This window comes from Coregonus clupeaformis, unplaced genomic scaffold (genome assembly GCF_020615455.1).
Source record: "Coregonus clupeaformis isolate EN_2021a unplaced genomic scaffold, ASM2061545v1 scaf2839, whole genome shotgun sequence".
Classification (NCBI taxonomy): Eukaryota; Metazoa; Chordata; class Actinopteri; order Salmoniformes; family Salmonidae; genus Coregonus; species Coregonus clupeaformis.
In genome coordinates, this window is record NW_025536293.1 from 19,722 (window position 1) to 39,600 (window position 19,879).

Here is a 19,879-nt window from a genome sequence, read left to right on the forward strand (position 1 = left end):
AGTCTGCCAGTCTCTGTACATCTATCATGTTCTCTATGTGTGTGTGTGTGTGTGTGTGTGTGTGTGTGTGTGTTGAATTAAAAGTCAAAGACATTGTAAAATCACATTGTTTATCATATACAGGCCAATAAAAACACATGCTTTAATAATAATAATAATAATAATAATAATAGTATTCATAATTGTATTTTTAATAAGCATGGAATATCACCGGCCTACATTTATGAGGCTGCACTCTTGAAGTCAAAAGATGTCAATAATATAATGTAAATAAATTACCTGATAAATAAATATACATACAGTACTTCAGAAAGGACACATTATTTCATATAAATCAAATCAAGTATCCTAAAATAAATCCATAAGAAAAAACTAAAACAATCAAATAAAGCAAGAAATACACGGAAACAGTAAAAGTACAGTAGCAGTGTTGTTTATGTACAAAACAGAAGGTGAGAAGAATGCACACCGGAGGGGGACAGTGGGGAGCTACACATCTCTACTGTTTGTGCTGTATGGCCAACTCAGTAATAGCCTGGTCCCAGATGCCACTCATTGTCATGCTAAGCATGTTTGGCATGACATTGAGTGGCAAGGAGTTGACATGATGGCTTAAACAAGACTGGCACTCAGGCTAATTTGCTAACACTTCCTCTGAATGCGCTCTTCATAATGTATAATAAGCGCATAATAAGTGCTCATAAATATCAATTTAATCTCTATGCATTATAGTGCATTATACATAGCTTATAAGGCATTATATATGTGCTTATAATACATTATTAAGAAGCTATTCATGAGAAGTGTTACGAACTTTACACATGGTTGTTAGATGTGGGACGACCAGGCTAGAGGGGATAGGAACAATTGTCTGGTGAGGTGAGGAGGACAACGCCACGGGAGAGAGGTAAGAGAGGGGACAGAAACAGGAAGGAATCACTGAGTCATGCAGCCAGGTAGGTTTCCCCTGGAGGATTCTAGGAAAGGAACTTTGATTCTCATACCCTGTCCTGACCCACAGCCCAATGGGGCAATCATCATAATAATAATAACATCACGCCTGTGTTATATTATCACATGTTGTGTTTCACACTCACAGTCCCTTTCACAGTCTGAGTCAAAGACAATAATAAACCATAGATGTCATGTCACAGAATGTTATGATCCATATTCAAAACCCAATGCACATTATGTAGGGGTTCTTTGTTAGGCTATTTTCTGTGACCGGAACGGTCCCTCTCTGTAGAGTGGATGGGGAGTGGTCAATACTCTCGTTGAAATGGTCTATCGTTTATTCTGACTCCCTTTCTGTTTTTAACTCTGTATTGACCTCTTAATGACCCTGGGCTGACTTCCTGTAGTGTTCCTTTTGGTAGAGCCCAGGGCAGGTTAGACCAATCACCATCCACTGTTTCCTTGCTTGCTCCCTGATTGGTTCACTCTTGTTCCTCTGCTAGACATACGTCTACCCTCATTCCTATTGCAAAAACGTTGTTGTCTGTCACTATAATAATATATCATGTTATCATATAGTCTCTCACGTCTCTCAGTCAGTGACCAATGCAGAGATCTGCCAAAAATCCCTATCCCACTGCTGAATGGTACAGTCCAAGTAAGGGCAATCACAAGGCACCCATAAATCCACCGGATCTTCCAACTTCAGATTTAAAGAAGAGGAAGTTCAAACTGCTTTCCAAAGAAGGATATCGTCCAGCACCAAGAATGCATAATGCTTCCTCTTAAAAGACACATATTCTTCTTCCCAGGAGGTGATCTGTTGTTGGGCTGGCATGGCACAGAGCAGGGGGTCTGTTACTATTCAGTTCTCATCAGAAAGTCCCAACTCCATAGGATGGAAACGTATAAATGCAGTACAAAGGAACTGTCTGTTGACGACAGAGAACGATTTGAAGAATTAAGACTGAGTAGAAGACACACTTTAAGTTGAATCTTAAAAATCCTGAAGAGAGGATTGTATTCCGGTCTCCATGGTAACACGATGCCGCATTTGAAACCTGAGCCATGCTTCTTTAAACTGTGTCCTGATGAAGACTGGCTGGAGGCTGGATGGAGGGAGAGAAGCCTCAGGTAACGGTCATCCATCCAGTTAGAGGCCCTGTATTTCTCTCTCTTTTCTCCAGATCCAGTTCCACTGCAGTGTTTGTGGATGTGTGTACAGTACAGTATTTTCATGCATGTGGCTGGTGTGTGTGTGTGTGTGTGTGTGTGTGTGTGTGTGTGTGTGTGTGTGAAACAGAAAAAGAAGTTCAGGCCTCTACTATTCACATACTCTGATTGGCTCCAGCATCGTGGTGGGGGAGTGGTCAGTCAGACCTATACTGCAATACAGGCCTTTGGGGGTGTGGTCACACCGTTTAGGGGTGTGGTTGGATCCATACTGCAGCACAGGTGGGTTGTGGGTGTGGTCACACCTTTTGGGGGTGTGATGTGGCTGCCAGATCCATACTGCTGTACAGGTCATTGGGGGTGTGGTCGGACCAGTGGTTGGGGGAGTGTTCAGACTTGTAGTAAGGGGCCTGCAGCTGCAGTGAGGGGCGTGGTGGAGCCGCAGTCATAGTCCACATCGGTGTGAGCCCCTCCTCCCCCCATCAGTCTGCCCCCTCCAGGATACGGCCTGGCCTCCACCTGCCTGTCCCGGAAACTCTGGATGTAACTCTGGAGAGAGAGAGAGAGAGAGAGATTAATATTGCATGTTAGATCAGTGATGAGAGAGATAAAGTGAGAGAGAGGAGGGAGCGAGAGAGAGGAAAAGAGAGACAAAAATGTGATGAATGCTAAAAGACTAGAGACACTGAGGAAGAAGAGATGAGGAGAATGGACAGAGAGAGCGAAAGACAACGAGAGAGAGAGAGAGAGACAGGGAGGACACTCACAGGTGATAGGACGTCCCCGTCAAAGCGTCGTATAGGGTTGGGTTTCCTGCGATAGGCGGGTTCGGGGTGCAGGGGTTTGGGAGGGTGAGAGCTGTGGGTGGAGTCTCTCTGTTGCTTATTCTTCTTCTTCTTCCTGCTGCGATCCCTCCGCTCCTCCTTTTGACGGATACGCATCAGCTGGACCTGCCGCTGCTGGCGACTGATTATCACTGAGAGAGGGAGATGGAAGAAGGGGTTCAGATATACACACACATACACACACTCAAAAAACACGCATGCACGTACACACACGCAAGGACATTGTGCAGCTAGCAACAGATGTTTTAAAACACGCACACAAGAACGACCCAACAAGCCCTTTGACAGTTGCCCTGCTCCACATGAATTGTGTTCTGATTGTGTTCATCTTTTTATTTAGACTAGACAAGCAGAGCCAGGCACCATCTGGTAGCCAGGGAGTTCACCCAGCAATAATCTGCTTCTCTCTCTCTCTCTCTTCCCCTGAAGCTACCTGCTCTTTGTCTCTCCCCCTCTCTCTCTTTATTTCTCATCTTTGTTCACCTTCTAGCACCCCTCCTTTTCTTGTTTACACCTCTCTCTCTCTCTCTCTCTCTCTTTCTCTCTCTCTCTCTCTCTCTCTCTCTCTCTCTCTCTCTCTCTCTCTCTCTCTCTCTCTCTCTCTCTCTCTCTCTCTCTCTCTCTCTCTCTCTCTCTCTCTTTCTCTCTCTCTTCTCTCTCTTCCTTTTCCACCTATTCCGCTCCAGTCATTACCATGAGCCCGTCCTTCCCAATAAGGTGCCACCAACCTCCTGTGGTCCACAACCATCAGCATTGACGTCAGTGTAACCCCTCCAGCCCCAGATCTCAGACTCACCCTTGGTGTGGGAGTATCCCTCTGCCGTCACCTTCCACTGTATCAACACCCCCAGGAGCGTCAGGGCAGGCCACACCCCCAGCACCACCCAGGTGATCCAGCAGACGGGCCTCCCTCTGGGCGCCGCTTTCACCCTCTCATACATGTACAGCACCAGGGCAAACAGCTCCACAAAGTAGTCCAGCGCCACCGTGATTACCGCCGCCCCGAACACGGCCGTGGACATGGTGGTGAAGAAACGCTGCCATTGGAGGGTGAGAACGGCGAACAGCATGCCCAGGCCGAGCAGCACCCCCAGGGGGACCCAGACCGACCTCGGGGGGCTGTTCGACAGCTCTTCCATGCCCACCAGGGTAGCCACGGCCACCAAGAGGCCCAGGAGGAGACCCACCATGAAGAGACCCACGGAGCGAACCAGCATGGTGACCAGGCCGCAGAGGGTGCCGATGCCTAGGCCGATGCCCACCGAGGCCTCCACACTGAGCTGGGTGTCCAGGACGCGCTCCTTATAACACAACATGAAGATGACGATGGAGCCAAACATCAGGCCCGTCAGGAACATCACCGCCTTGAAACAACGGTACCCTGAGGAGCGAGAAAGACAGGGAGTTTGTCTTGAGCATAGAGATCCACTATATTGTGTTCTATTTAATTATGCGGTCTTGAGATTGTCTTGTTTGACCATCTCTGTTATATGTTTACCTTGGCAATGTACATAAATGTACCAAGTCAATAGTTGATTAAATTAAATTGGATTGAGAAGGAGAGAGACAAATTTGAATCTGAGAGTGAGAGAGAAAGAGAGAGATGAGGGAGAGCGAGAGCGAGAGAGAGAGAAAGAGAGAGCGAGAGAGAGAGAGAGAGAGAGAGAGAGAGAGAGAGAGAGAGAGAGAGAGAGAGAGAGGTGAGATGATTACCCTATGCATACCCTCGGAGTGGCTAAATTCTCCAGAATATTAGCTCAGTGTTGCTTACATAATCTCATCACTGTGCTTCACTTGTAATCACTATTTATCATAGTGTCAGAGAGGTTCTGCAGATGTGACTGATGAACATTACTACTGAGAATAATAAAATACCACTTAGTGTGTCAAAAGAGGAGGAGCTATGACCATTCTACTTCTACAAAGAATCCCTTTTGCACCTGTGACTCACCGAAGAAGCAGTAGATGATGCCGAAGAGGCAACACATGGAGCACACGACGGAGGGAACCACTTTGTAGCGCCCGGCCCGTCTCGTCACAGCCGTCCAATCGCTCAGGGTTTAGGTCCTGAGGGGCGGGGCCAGCTTGAGCACCAGCGTTTGTAGCGTGGACGTCATGGCGACCAGAGAGTGATGGAGTGATGGAGAAAGTGAGAATGAGAGATGGAGGGATTGGAGTTTTCAGGAGAGGGAGGAGTAGGGCAGGGAAGATTAGGGAGCACTTCCCATCCACAAGAATCCACCTGTAAAGAGAGAGAGAGAGAGAGAGAGAGAGAGAGAGAGAGAGATAAGGAAAATGTTAGACATGTATGCATTTACTATAGTTGCTGCAAAAACCTCCACACACACACAGGTGTGTAAGTAGAGCAGTGATCAAGAGTTACAGAGAACAGACAGACTCCCTCATGTTTGGATCAGGCATTTAAGTATGAATATCATCTCTCAACACGTTGGAACAAACATCAGAGACACAGTCTGATTGTTCTACAGATGTGTTCTTCTATTTGAACAGTGACTGACTCTCTCCCACACAAAGACACTGACATATGCTTCACCAAAGCTCTCACCCACCGACATCGTTCCCCTCATTCCCACCCTTCCTCCTTTGTTCTCTCTCTCCCCGTCTCTCTGTCTCTCCAGTCTTCCGTGCGAGGAGGTTTCTGGGTCAGATGTTGGGTTACATAAGGAGCCCAGTGTGTGTGTTAGGGAGCTAGTTTGACTCTCACTGGAGCTGTTGCTGGTGAGATATTTATGAGCTCCATATTGTTCCCAGCATGCATCACTTCACCTCCCCGACGCCTTGCTATCGCTCACCCACACCTCACCTGAATGTCACCCCCACCCCTTCTTGCGTCTCTCTCTCTCGCTCTCTCTCCTTCCTTCCTTCCTTTCCTCTCTCCCTCTCCTCCCCTTTCTCTCTCCTTCCGTGTCCTCCTCTCTCCCTTTCCCATGGCAGGTTTCATTATTTCTCTTCCAGAAGGTGTGGCTCTGACAGCTATGGAGTTACAGCAAACAGGTTTCACACCATTTAACATCATAGAAGTGAAGGTGCTGCTTGGGTAGACAGTATTAGCATGTCAGCATTTACCAAGGCCTCTGAATATGCATCAACCAGAAAGCCAGGTGTGTGTGTGTGTATGTGTGTGTGTGTGTGTGTGTTTCTCTATGTGGCTCAGTGCCAGTGTCAGGCCTGATCAATGGCCCAGCATGAAGCTATGTGTCTGAAGTGATGTACCATACACCTGAAGGGAGAGGTTGACTGAGGGAAAGTAAACACATTGATATAAATTAACTGAAGCTGCAATAGGTCTCTGTGGGATACAGCCTCTACCGTCCTCTAAGGATGGAATAAGAGGAGCAAGGGCGAGCTCTGGGGAGAACGTAGTGAAACATCAATGGATCCCTGGCTGATTCTACAGTATCAACTGGGATTTATGAAATCCTCCCTGAGGTATGGATTAAAAATAGAATTGGGTTGGAGGCCTTTGCTTTTGCACTACGCCAACATGTACTGCGCTATAACAGGATTGGACAGGACTCTATGTATGGAGTAGGTGTGTAGACTACATGATTAGCTATTACGTTATTACATTAAGAAACATGTCTAGTAGCGTTGCTATTTAAGATGGAAGTGGACAAGGGAGAATAGGCTATCTCTGTCTTCTTCTGACGCTGACTAAATCCTTCCAAACCCATAAGTCACATCCAGCCCCTAGCTGCTCTCCTCTCATCCAAACATGTTATAATAATAATCATCTTTCCGTGCGGATTACTCCATCTCTGCTGAACACCCGAGAGCGGAATGGAGCGCCAGTAAGCTGTTCTAGAAGCAGATCCAGGGTTAGAATAGAGAGTTTCAATGTTCACAAGAGATCATCTGTTGAAAAACACAGTTCAGTTGAAAACAGCTTGGCATTCTTATACAATAACAACTTCCCACTTCCTGTCTGTTGTCATGACAATGGTAGGATGTTTGGATTCCGAGCATGTCCTGGTCCAAGTTGCATGTCTGACCAATGGGAGAGCTGCCTAAACCACCATAGCAACAGTCAGAGAGCCAATCAGTGCCCGTCTGGCTGTTCCTCTCTGTCGGTTAGTATCTCTCACTCTCTCTCTCCTTCCTCTACCAGTTCACAGACTAGCGCTCTCCCTTTGGCAAGTCCCCCCTCATGTCAGATGTAAACAATGACTTAAGATAGATACAGAACACACACGCACAGTGGCCTTGCTGGTTTCTTTTGCCTCACATTCATCTAGTTGTGACAAAAGACTAGAGTGCGTGTGACTGTGTGAGCCCAAATCACACGGGGAGATGTCCGTCAACGGCGTGAAATTGGTGTGCGAGAGTAGCGAGCGTTAATTCACATACACTGCGTAGCGTATGATAAAGTAATTGTCATTATGACAATCCATAATAAATAGTTGCATTTAATTATGTTCGCTATGTAGGCTAGCCCCTGTGTGTTATTGTTGTGACTCAATTTATATGTCCTACGGAAGCCACCATACCTGGGCAAAACAGTTGTTATGCTAGATCACGAACGTGAGTAGAGTTGTAGCTTATAAACCCGAGACGTTTATAAAGAACTAGCTAAGTGTCGTTTTTCTACACAACAGTATTCTCTCTTGAAATCCGAGTTCCTCTAGTTTTCCAGTCGTAACCTGCCTAGGTTATATGCCAAGCTATGATCGAAATCAACACAGACAGGCTGCAATTGTTTTCAAATATGCAGTCTAATTCACTGATATTGATAAACAATGCACAAACAGAATATGTTCTGACAATTTATCAGCTAATTGTACCAACACTGCTCTGCGTGGACGCGAGAAAAATACACTTGCTTTCTAATTTGACGCGCTCTGACGCCGTTGATGCACGTGCCTCGTCTGTTCTCTCTCATTCACTCCCATGCATTCTCATTCCAGCTTGAGCACGCACGTAAAAAAAAAAGCTTATCGTGTGATTTGGTCTTTACAGTGTGTGAGCAGGCAGATCCAAGGACAGAGAGGGAGAAAAAAGTGGTGTGAGATAAAATGCCAACACTAGAGTCTGGTGTGAAAGTGTGTACTAGTGGAATAGCATTAGATCCTACATTTAGTCCTAGCCATTTAAGCTCCATATGGTGATTATCTGGACAGGGTGCAAACTGCAAACACACTCATTGAATGGCTTTCCACATCATATCATATCTTTATAGAACAGAATCAATCTAGTAACTGGCGTTTTTCCTGGTCAGGTCACAGGTTCAGGACAAACTCTAAGAATAGCATATGATAGGGGGCAGTGTGGTGTGGATGATACCATGGTGCTGTGTAGAGTAGTAGCCTATCATGTGAGATGGGTGGAGTCTGTCCGCTGCCCTGCAGCATCATGTTCTAGTCTAGCAGACATCCAGCTGTAATAATCCCCAACGGGCCTGTGTGTGTGACCATCTCTCTCGTGTGTGTGTGTGTACTGTCTATGACTTCCTCTCAGCCAGTGGGGCAGACAGCTGTACTTGCTGACATCTTCTCATCTGACAGATGCTCAAATCTACTCAGCCATATGTTAACAGACAGCATTAATATAGCTGCTGTGACCCCCTTTATATGGTGTCTGCTGGTGTTGACAATGGTTGGGACAAATTAGAGACTTTACTGAAGGGACTGTGGGCTTTGTAAATGTGAAAAAAAGGCATGTTTACACCATTATACTGTACCTGCCTCTTGCCTCCCACTTCTACTCTTGAATGAATGTTCAAAAGGCACTATATAAATACATTTTGATTCATTTGTTACTCTTATTCCACTATTTTCTGAAGCGTTTTCATAATGAATCTTGTTCTGGAGGCAGCTCTGCAGAGTGGTCACTAGCTGGCACAGCCACAAAGTTATGAAATCTGATTTTAAACCTAACCCTAACCTTATCCCTAACCACATTGCTAACCCTAATCTTAAATTAAGACCAAAAAGCTCATTTTAGTTTTCATACATTTTTACTATATACTGTAGCCAATTTTGACTTTGCAGCTGGCCTAACTAAGGGGACATTGTTCAGGTCAGCCTCTAGGACAAAGCTCATGACAATAAATGTCAACCTGACTGTTTTCTGATCATCTTACCAGAGATTCTTAGTGTTCTTTGTAGGCACGCCATCATAACAGGATTGCAATCTAATTAGACAAAACACATAAACTGCTGAACACGCTCATTTACACAGATATACATAACCACACATACACGTGGCAGTAACATTCAGATCATACGGTAGGTATCGACAATGATGCATTCGGAAAGCTTACAGTTGAAAGCCTTTCATTGAGCGATTTAATTACTTTTTTGATCTCCTTAGCCTGGAGTGGCCTGTGTAGTTGGAGGCTACAGGGCTAAAGGATAGGAGAGAGAGAGAGAGAGAGAGAGAGAGAGAGAGAGAGAGAGAGAGAACAATTATAAAACAGTAAGATGAGAGAGAGAGAGAACAATTATAAAACAGTATGAAGAATTTGAAAACCTAAATGAGGAAGACAAACTTAAATACATACTTGGTGAAAAACCAAAATGCTGTGCTTCAGCAGGCAAATGTGTGGCCTCCTGCCACAACCCGAGGGACAGCCAGTAAGAAGTATAATGTGATTATTCATGTTAGCGTATTCTTTATTATTATGTGTTGAAATTGCTGTTAATATGAGTATCACTATCATTATTGTTGCTTAATTACAAACAGTCTAGTACATTCCTTTCTCTGAGCATCGTCACTATGTTTACTTTGACAATGGAAGTGTTTACTTTCCATGTCAATAAAGTATACTGAACTGAATTGAGAGAGTGAAAGAGAGAGAGAGAAATATAACCAGTAATCTAACATTTAAATGTCTCTATTCTTTTGAAACTTTTGTGAGTGTAATGTTTACTGTTAATTTCTGATTGTTTATTTCACTTTTGTTTATTATGTATTTCACTTGCTTTGGCAATGCAAAACGTTTGCCAATAAAGTAGAGTTCAAAAGGTACTCGCACTCAAAACCATGAAAAGGAATATCCCAAGGAGGTTGAGATGCAAAAAATAATATAATTCATGATCGAAAGAATACAAAAAGTGAAAGTGCAACGCATTGACTCCTGATTCGCCAGTCTCTAATCAACTATCTGCTTGCACCTGTTGCACACAGCAGGTGTGTCTCCTTAAGTACATATCTTCTTCATTTGTTTGTATAGCACTGATGCTCTGTTCCTTTCTCATTATTTGTTTATATGGCACCTTTCACTTTTAGTATTCTTTCAAGCACGGATTAAAATAATGATATTATTTTTGCATCTCGGCCTCCTTGGGTTATTCCTTTTCATGGTTTTGAGTGCGAGTACCTTTGAACTCTACAGGTAGTCTTCTCTCCCACGCACCAGCCGCCTTTCATTCTAGCCTGAGAGCTAACCCTTATACTGTCTTTCCATGTCAATAAAGCCCATTGAATAGAGAGAAATAGAGAGAGAGATACATATATATATATATAGAGAGAGAAATATATAAATAGAGAGAGAGAGAGAGAAATATATAAATGAGAGAGAGAGAGAGAGAGAGAGAGAGAGAGAGAGGGTTTGACCAGAGGGAGCGGTGCAGCTGGGTGTGTGTGTGTACAGAGGGATGACAGTGAAAGAGGTAGTATCTCTCAGTACAATAGCCCTGCCATTTCTGATTGATTCTAGTGGTGTGGGGAATCAAATGGAAAGAGGGGAGAGGGGCTAGGAGGGACATGAAGCCATGGCTTTAGTCAGCCCCAGATAATCTAGCTGAGCGCCTCAGCAACATGGAGATGAATATGTTTGACTGTATGTGTGTGTGTGTGTGTGTGTGTGCGCGTGTGTGTGTGTGTGTCTGCAATGCTCATAAGTCATGAGCCTCATTCACTCACAGGACCAATCTATACTGTACTCTCTGAGAGAGTTGCTCTAAACTGACATATCCTAGTTATGTGGCACCAGAGTGTAGTGACTGACTATGTTTATGACTGAAGTGTCAGTGCTTCTGTATAAATGTCATCAAAGCCTTCAAGAGGATAGCTGACTAAGAATGTGGGTAAGAATTATTACATCAATGTCTTACTTCAGTCTCATTAGATACAACTATGATCAGTACTGAATAGTGTATGTGAGTGACTATTTCTGCGTCTGCGTCACAGTCGTCGTGACTGACGCCAAGCCAAAGCGTGTACCAAATAAGTAGCCCAGTGAATGACTGGAGATACGCTGACACACACAGCCAGGACCCCCCGCACAGCCCACTCAAGCCTTCCTGCAAGCTGTTGTCGTGCTACAGCCTGGCAGTGCAGTCTGGAGATGATGAAACCAAAGATGTAACCATGCTGACTGGTGACTACCCACAACCCAGCGTATAGGAACTGGACCCGCTCCAGTCTCCACACACACAACCAGCAGGACATTGGCTGCATCCCAAAGGGCACTCTATTCCCTATATAGTGCACTACTTTTGACCTGAGCCCAGTGCACTAAACAGGGAATAGAGTGCCATTTGGGATGCAGCCATAATATTATAGTCATCCTCCTACGGCTCCACAGAGACCTTTGATATATGTTTAAGGACAGTATGTACCTTGGTGTATGAGTGTGTGTGTGAGGGAGAGAGGGGGGTTTGTGTGTGTTGGGGGGAGAGGGATATGTGTGTGTGTGTGTGTGGCTGCCTACATTACTCCATTAGCAGATTGCACTAACCTATTTAGTCATCTCAGTGTTCTTCTCAGTACAAACAAATGTGTCACTACAGATGACAGTCTCTCTGTCTCCCAACTCCTCTCTCTCTCTCTCTCTCTTCTCTCTTGTTCCCAACTCTCTCTCTCTCTCTCTCTGTCTCCCAACTCCTCTCTCTCTCTCTCTCTGTCTCCCAACTCATATCTCTCTCTCTCTCTCTCTCTGTCTGTCTCCCAACTCCTCTCTCTCTCTCTCTCTGTCTCCCAACTCCTCTCTCTCTCTCTCTCTCTCTCTCTCTCTCTGTCTCCCAACTTCTCTCTCTCTCTCTCTCTCTCTCTCTCTCTCTCTCTCTCTCCTTCTCTGTGTCACAATGGCACAGTGTCGTGACAAGAACACCAGAGAACATGTGCAGGGATGTCACCTTGTATGATCATCCCACGGTAGTGAGTGGGCATAAGCAATAGCTATAACACGTGTGATACCCAGCACGGGCTTGGCTTCCAATGCCAACCATATAGCATAACTCTCATATGTACGACTACGCATACACTCTTGGAACTATGAAGACGTATCTGACAGCATACCTTTGTCGCATTTCCCAATCTCAAAGCGATATGTTGAAGAAGAACATGGGGTGAGAGCAGGAAGTGAATTACATGAATGAGACCTGAGACTACACAGAAGAAAGAAAAGAAAGGTTGAATAAGAGTGAAAATGGAGAACAAGTAAAAGAAAGAAAAATACATCTAGAAGGCCAGATCTGCCAATGGGCTCCCCATTCCCCAGTGTTTGCTTACATAACCACTTCATAATGCATTGCTCACTATGTTACTGTGTTGCTGCGGGCTTTAGTCTATCGCTGCTGCTAAATGTCTTTATAGACTTCATCAGATGTTTTCTCACTGTTGGTGCTGGGGCTTTGTCTGTCGCCTAAATGTCTTTATAGACTTCATCAGATGTTTTCTCACTGTGTTACTGCTGGTGTGGGCTTCAGGTCTGTCGCTGCTCCTAAATGTCTTCATTGGGTTCCCCAGATGTTCGCTCACTGTTTTGGAGCTAGGAGGACTGTCTATGGATATAATGCAATCCAATAGAAATAAAATCAATTAGTGTGCTTTTCTAAAAATACAATGAAGCAAACACACACACTTTCTTTAGGAAATATACCTTTTCTAGTTCAATTTATTCTATTGGGTGTAATTATATTTTTATGTCCAATCACACAGATACAAAATGGTGGCTGTGTTGCCAGTCGCTTTGCTTGTTAGCTTCTTATCTCCTTCTTCATCAACTTCATAATACAGACATCAGTAGTCTGATCAAGCAAGATTGCATATATTCTCGCTCTCTCTCTCTCTCTCTCTCTCTCTCTCTCTCTCTCTCTCTCTCTCTCTCTCTCTCTCTCTCTCTCTCTCTCTCTCTCTCTCTCTCTCTCTCTCTCTCTCTCTCTCTCTCTCTCTCTCTCTCTCTCTCTCTCTCTCTCTCTCTCTCTCTCTCTCTCTCTCTCTCTCTCTCTCTCTCTCTCTCTCTCTCTCTCTCTCTCTCTCTCTCTCTGCAGATATCTTTGGGTTTCGCCAGTCTTATCTCTTGTTCTCTCCCCAATTGAATTTCAAGGGCATAACCAAAATAATCACATAGGGCCTACTAAGATGCAGTAGACCAAGGTTATGTAGAATGTTTTGGGATGAACGTAGCCTGGGTGCCAGTCTGTTTCTGCTCTCTTGCCAACTCCTTATGGAATTGTTATGCCAAACAGGTTTGCAAGAGCACAAACAGATCTGGGACCAGCCAGGCTAGGATGAAAGTATGACACCCACGTAACTCCAGGAAGGCCAATGAACTACTGTGAGAGTTCCATGAGGCATGTGTAACAGACAACGCTCACATGGTCACAGACTTAGATCACACAGTCCTATCAGAGCCACTTGCCAATGAAGAGCTATAGCTTGTGGCATGCACACAAGGGTTTGGCGCGATAACAGTGACAGTTATCAATCAATATAGCTGTTCATTTCAACCCTGAACCTCTAAAGCTGCCTAATGTCGATCAATATCTATCACTGATGTCTGACTGACAGTGGTCGCTGTGGAAACGTGACAGGCTGTGTCACCGTGGTAACTAGGACAGCTGTGGTGGCAGGCAGATCATTGGTGTGTATGTCAACACCATAGAGAGGGTATGTCAACACCATTGGGGCACCATAGGGACCATGAGAAACCCTTGAGGAGACAATAGATAGTGATTTAACTAAATGTCAAATCCTACCAAACAGATAGAGGAGACATGGTGTTAGACGTGGCTGCTTCAGGCACGTTGTTGGCATATTATTTGTCCTCTACCCCTTCTGGTTCTGGTTGTGATGCTAGGCCCAGGCAGAGTGGTGTGGACCTGGGCAGACGAGGATGTGTTGTCTGGCCTGGGGATCACCTGGTTAGACAGTGGGTGGCCCAAAGGTGGCACATAATGGGCAAATAAAAAAGGATCCTACTTCAGTAAATGCTGCCTGCATGGATGGACTAGAAATCTCTTCATTCTGCCCATAAAAGGGGGTGGTGGTGATGGTGGGGTGGATCCGGGGGCAGAGAGAGAGAGATGGGTTTATCTATGAGAGCTTTGTGTGTCAGCGGACATGGCCATGAATGCTACCAATTGTTTTCATCAGCAGACTGCTGAGGCTGCAGCTCATACACTCTCTCTGGGATGGAGTTCCTTTGGAGTCGTTAATGAACTGAACAGACCACTTTACGCATCTCTCAAAGAGACCCAGGCAGTCTAGTGGGAATCTAAGGGAGTTGAATTCTTTCTGTGTGTGGACCTAGAGGTGACTTGCAGTGGTTTATTATACACATACAAAGAGTCTCTCTCTACTGACTCTTCTAATCTAATTGCATCAATTCACCTGTAATTATTCACTAGGACAAATGATTGAGGTCCAGAAACAATGGCTAGACCTTAGGCAGTTGTAAAACTAAATTCAGCTTATTAATATTTATGCTCTCATACTTATGATTGAGTTAGTCCCAGTCTGTGTCGGTCTGATCTGGTGTTAATCTTGGTGTGTGTGTGTGTGTGTGTGTGTGTGTGTTCTGCACATAGACGGATAATGAGATTGGGCCCTGCTATCTGTATCTGTAGCCAGGGGGAAGGACAGCAGAGGACTGGATTAATGCTATTACAATCCATCTCATTCCCACCCCTCATGCAAACACGCTTCACCTCTCCTCACTTCACCTCCCTTTCCCTTATTCTCTCTCTCTCCATCTCTCTCTGTATCCCACAACTTTTATGTTGCGTCTTCTGCTATCATTCCTTCATACATCACATTCCCCATCGCTCCCCTTCTCTATCACTTCTCCACATTCTCTCTTCCCTTCTTCCTCCATGTCCCGCTCCTTTGAGTGTAAACGCTGTTATTAGTCTTTACTTAGCGTTGTCATTGTTACATAACTGGGATAGTTGTACAACAAAGGCTCCGTCTCCACACCGTCTTTAAGATGCTACTGCAGTATAGGTCCCTCAGTGTTCCCAATCCTCCCCCTCACTGAAACCCTACACACTCTCTCCCTGTATACCCTGAGGAAGGAATTGGATAGTATCCAAAAACATCCCACTCCTTATCATTCAGGAACTGTATCTTGCTGCATAATGATTCACCTCACCTCTTCCTCATCTCTCTATACTCTCAAATGGGTGTTTCCTTTCCTTGTCTCTTTTAGTCGCAATGATTGAAATGGATGAATGAATGAATTAATGATTGATTGAATGAATGATTTGTTCCTCGAATTCAGAGGCAATGATGGAAAGCGAATGAGCGGAAGTCATGCACTTAAACTACTGGCAGCCATTACACTTAGCCATCATTCAACCACACACACAGCAGGCAATAAAAACATCTCTCTCTCTCTCCCTCTCTGAATTAAGTTATTTCATTTAACGCAACATAATCTAAAAATATCTAAGCAGCTCAACAGGACATGGGATTAGACACATAACTGTTTAACAATCATCATAATCAAAGGGATCAAAGCATCATAGTTACGATCATCTCCATAATTAAAATGAATTCCTTAATCTCCATAAATCTGTGTAAAAAAAAAAGGTCACACATAAATAGACATAGGATTTCAGAATGTACAACAAAACACCTGTCTGATAAGCAATACGACATTCCTGTGTGTGTGCATGTCGAGGAAGGACTTTTGCTTTTCAGTTCCTTAATCCAGGCTGCACGCTCATTTGACCCCGTCCATGACCCGACCTCTAAACTGGCCCTGTCAAATAACAGCACAGCAACGACCTCTGTCATGAATCAATCAATAGTCTTCATGAACTCCCTCATCAATGGAGCTATCATGCAATTCAGTCAACACAGTGATTGGAATACATGGAATAAATCAATTCAATTAGACTTGTTTTTGCTGTTAAAAGAACAATGCTTCCATTGGTCGATATGACAACACATGACAGTTATGTTGCCAATAATGGGTCATGATGAGGACAGATAGACAGAGCAAATTAGATGGTCACTCAGCCAGTGTCTTGTTCCTACAGCGAGGGAAAAAAGTATTTGATCCCCTGCTGATTTTGTACGTTTGCCCACTGACAAAGAAATGATCAGTCTATAATTTTAATGGTTGGTTTATTTGAACAGTGAGAGACAGAATAACAACAAAAAATCCAGAAAAACTCATGTCAAAAATGTTATAAATTGATTTGCATTTTAATGAGGGGAAATAAGTATTTGACCCCCTCTCAATCAGAAAGATTTCTGGCTCCCAGGTGTCTTTTATACAGGTAACGAGCTGAGATTAGGAGCACACTCTTAAAGGGAGTGCTCCTAATCTCAGTTTGTTACCTGTATAAAAGACACCTGTCCACAGAAGCAATCAATCAATCAGATTCCAAACTCTGCACCATGGCCAAGACCAAAGAGCTCTCCAAGGATGTCAGGGACAAGATTGTAGGCCTACACAAGGCTGGAATGAGCTACAAGACCATCGCCAAGCAGCTTGGTGAGAAGGTGAAAACAGTTGGTGTGATTATTCGCAAATGGAAGAAACACAAAAGAACTGTCAATCTCCCTCGGCCTGGGGCTCCATGCAAGATCTCACCTCGTGGAGTTGCAATGATCATGATAACGGTGAGGAATCAGCCCAGAACTACACGGGAGGATCTTGTCAATGATCTCAAGGCAGCTGGGACCATAGTCACCAAGAAAACAATTGGTAACACTCTACGCCGTGAAGGACTGAAATCATGCAGCGCCCGCAAGGTCCCCCTGTTCAATGAAGCACATATACATGCCCATCTGAAGTTTGCCAATGAACATCTGAATGATTCAGAGGAGAACTGGGTGAAAGTGTTGTGGTCAGATGAGACCAAAATGGAGCTCTTTGGCATCAACTCAACTCGCCGTGTTTGGAGGAGGAGGAATGCTGCCTATGACCCCAAGAACACCATCCCCGCCATCAAACACGGAGGTGGAAACATTATGCTTTGGGGTTGTTTTTCTGCTAAGGAGACAGGACAACTTCACCGCATCAAAGGGACGATGGACGGGGCCATGTACCGTCAAATCTTGGGTGAGAACCTCCTTCCCTCAGCCAGGGCATTGAAAATGGGTCGTGGATGGGTATTCCAGCATGACAATGACCCAAAACACACGGCCAAGGCATCAAAGGAGTGGCTCAAGAAGAAGCACATTAAGGTCCTGGAGTGGCCTAGCCAGTCTCCAGACCTTAATCCCATAGAAAATCTGTGGAGGGAGCTGAAGGTTCGAGTTGCCAAACGTTAGCCTCGAAACCTTAATGACTTGGAGAAGATCTGCAAAGAGGAGTGGGACAAAATCCCTCCTGAGATGTGTGCAAACCTGGTGGCCAACTACAATAAACGTCCGACCTCTGTGATTGCCAACAAGGGTTTTGCCACCAAGTACTAAGTCATGTTTTGCAGAGGGGTCAAATACTTATTTCCCTTATTAAAATGCAAATTAATTTATAACATTTTTGACATCCGTTTTTCTGGATTATTTTGTTGTTATTCTGTCTCTCACTGTTCAAATAAACCTACCATTAAAATTATAGACTGATCATTTCTTTGTCAGTGGGCAAATGTACAAAATCAGCAGGGGATCAAATACTTTTTTCCCCTCACTGTATGTAGGTCTATTGACATTGACTGGCGCTGCCTGGCCTGGTCTGAGAAGGGGTTGGAACAGGACAGGTCAGAGGTCAGGATAATGAAGTGGAAGGTGGGTGGTTCAGCGTTCCAATTGGATCAGTGTCAGGGCATGGTTGTTTTCAGGGCATGGCTGTTCCACTGCTGACATGGAAATCAATGGGCAACATGTGCTGCTTTATCTCCACCACTGACAAACACATGTACTCACACACACACACACACACACACACCTTTCAGTGTGCGTGAGAAAGAAAACATGTCAATGTGTTATCATAGCCTGCGATTTCTCTGGAAGGAAGATGTTTACACTAGGAAACAGAATCTACACTAAACATGAGAAATATGGAGCGAGATAGGAACAGAGAGAGACCGGAAGAAAGAGAGAGAGAGAGAGATATGGAAAGAGAGAGACACAGATGCCAGATTGTTGTCAACAAGGCTCAAGATGTTGTATGTTTGTTTTTCCTCTAGGATCATTCAAACCTGTGTGCACCACCAACAGGCTAAGGAAACCCTCATGGTCTGAAGGCTGTGGGGTTGACAGATTGACTGCCTCACTAGAATAATAACACACAGACAGCCATACAGTGATATCCTGTCTGTTAGGCGAGAGAGCAGGTAGTATTATCTTGAATGTGTTTACCCTGTGACTCAATGAGAACTGGATGCTTTCTTTCCACAACACACCAGTGAGACCTAAAGATTTAGTTCCCTGAGCTAACAGCCTAGGCTTTAGCTCGGTGGGCTATTCCACAGCATTGAGGTGCGCAGACGACCTGGGCTCAAACCCAGTAAGTCACTCACATACACCTCCATAGGCTTAGGCTACCCATCTATTTAGAGTGGATGTATGGCGGTGGCATTTCCCTGGTTTGCACTTTATAATAGATTATGCTATGTTGCCTACCCAAAGCGTCTACACCACATTTGTATTGTAATGTAACTGACAAAGACCCTGTGATAGCAGCACTATTGACTGGAATGGCATCTTTGCACACTTGCGCTTTGTGGACATCATGGATATAGCTTCACAAGGCAGAAATGAAATGATGGCATTGATGCTATAGTGCCGTCGGACTTCTATAGGTCTGACCTAATTAATTAGATGTAAACAACCATTCCGTAGGATTAAATAACACAACATCTTTCATTTGACATTAGCGCCGGAACCATAGTGAACCAACGGTCATCTCAGCGGTTGAGTAGCTAGGCCAGTGGAAAACCGTTCCGCCTGGGATGCCCGCGGCATGGAATGTCCATTCGAATGGTCCCTATGATGAACAAAGCGGCGAATCGTCGGCGGCAACTCACCATCGCAAAGCCTCAGCATCCTACGAAGCACTGCCCCAGCCATTCTGTCCGCATCTTGCCCAAAAACGACTCCTCCGAATCCTTCAGCATCCCTCATTTTGATACTCACTCCCTATCAATAGGATAGACAGTCAAAGCGCACTAGGGCGCGACGGATGATTCTAGCTAGTCCAGTTAATCCAATGCAGCCAGACACACACGACAACTGTAGCCTAATTCAAAAATATACAGTGACTAGTCTACATTATAGAACATATACTATCTATGTATAGCATAATCTTCGAGAAGTATCCTACATCTTCATCCAGTCCACATTCGAAGCTTTGCAGAGTGCCGACGAAAATAATGTGAGCGTCCAGGGCATACGGAGGAGACATATAGCATCAGCAGGCTCAATAGGCTCATGCCGGGGCATACCATTCTAGGGGAAAAGTGCAGGGCTGGAAGGATGAGGATAAGAGGGCAGGAGCGCTCTAGGACAAAATATGGAGGACAGTGGTGCCGATCCATGTGAGATGTTCTGCTTATAATGAAATGAAATGAAATTCTCAACATCAAATAAATATGAATATTTAACTAAATACATCCAGTGTTCAGAGTTGCCCTACGTAGCTGTGGTCCATAGGCTACTTGATAAATATGTCTAGGCTGGCTATGGGCCTATAATATAGCCCACATGTGAGATGTAAAATGTGGGCCTAATCATCCATAAAACTGCCAATAGCATTGGTGCCTATG

General features: G+C 44.6%; 1 protein-coding gene across 1 annotated transcript; it reads right to left on the bottom strand.

Moving 5' to 3' along the window:
• Positions 1 to 1,959: 1,959 nt before the first annotated feature.
• LOC121564216 (transmembrane protein 198-B-like) lies at positions 1,960 to 19,536 on the bottom strand. Its single transcript, XM_045219859.1, is given in 7 exon segments — positions 1,960 to 2,676; positions 2,895 to 3,103; positions 3,769 to 4,353; positions 4,924 to 5,000; positions 5,002 to 5,044; positions 5,047 to 5,214; positions 19,142 to 19,536. Coding segments are annotated over 6 exon segments (1,116 nt in total). The 5' UTR covers positions 5,090 to 5,214; positions 19,142 to 19,536; the 3' UTR covers positions 1,960 to 2,517.
• Positions 19,537 to 19,879: the final 343 nt, after the last annotated feature.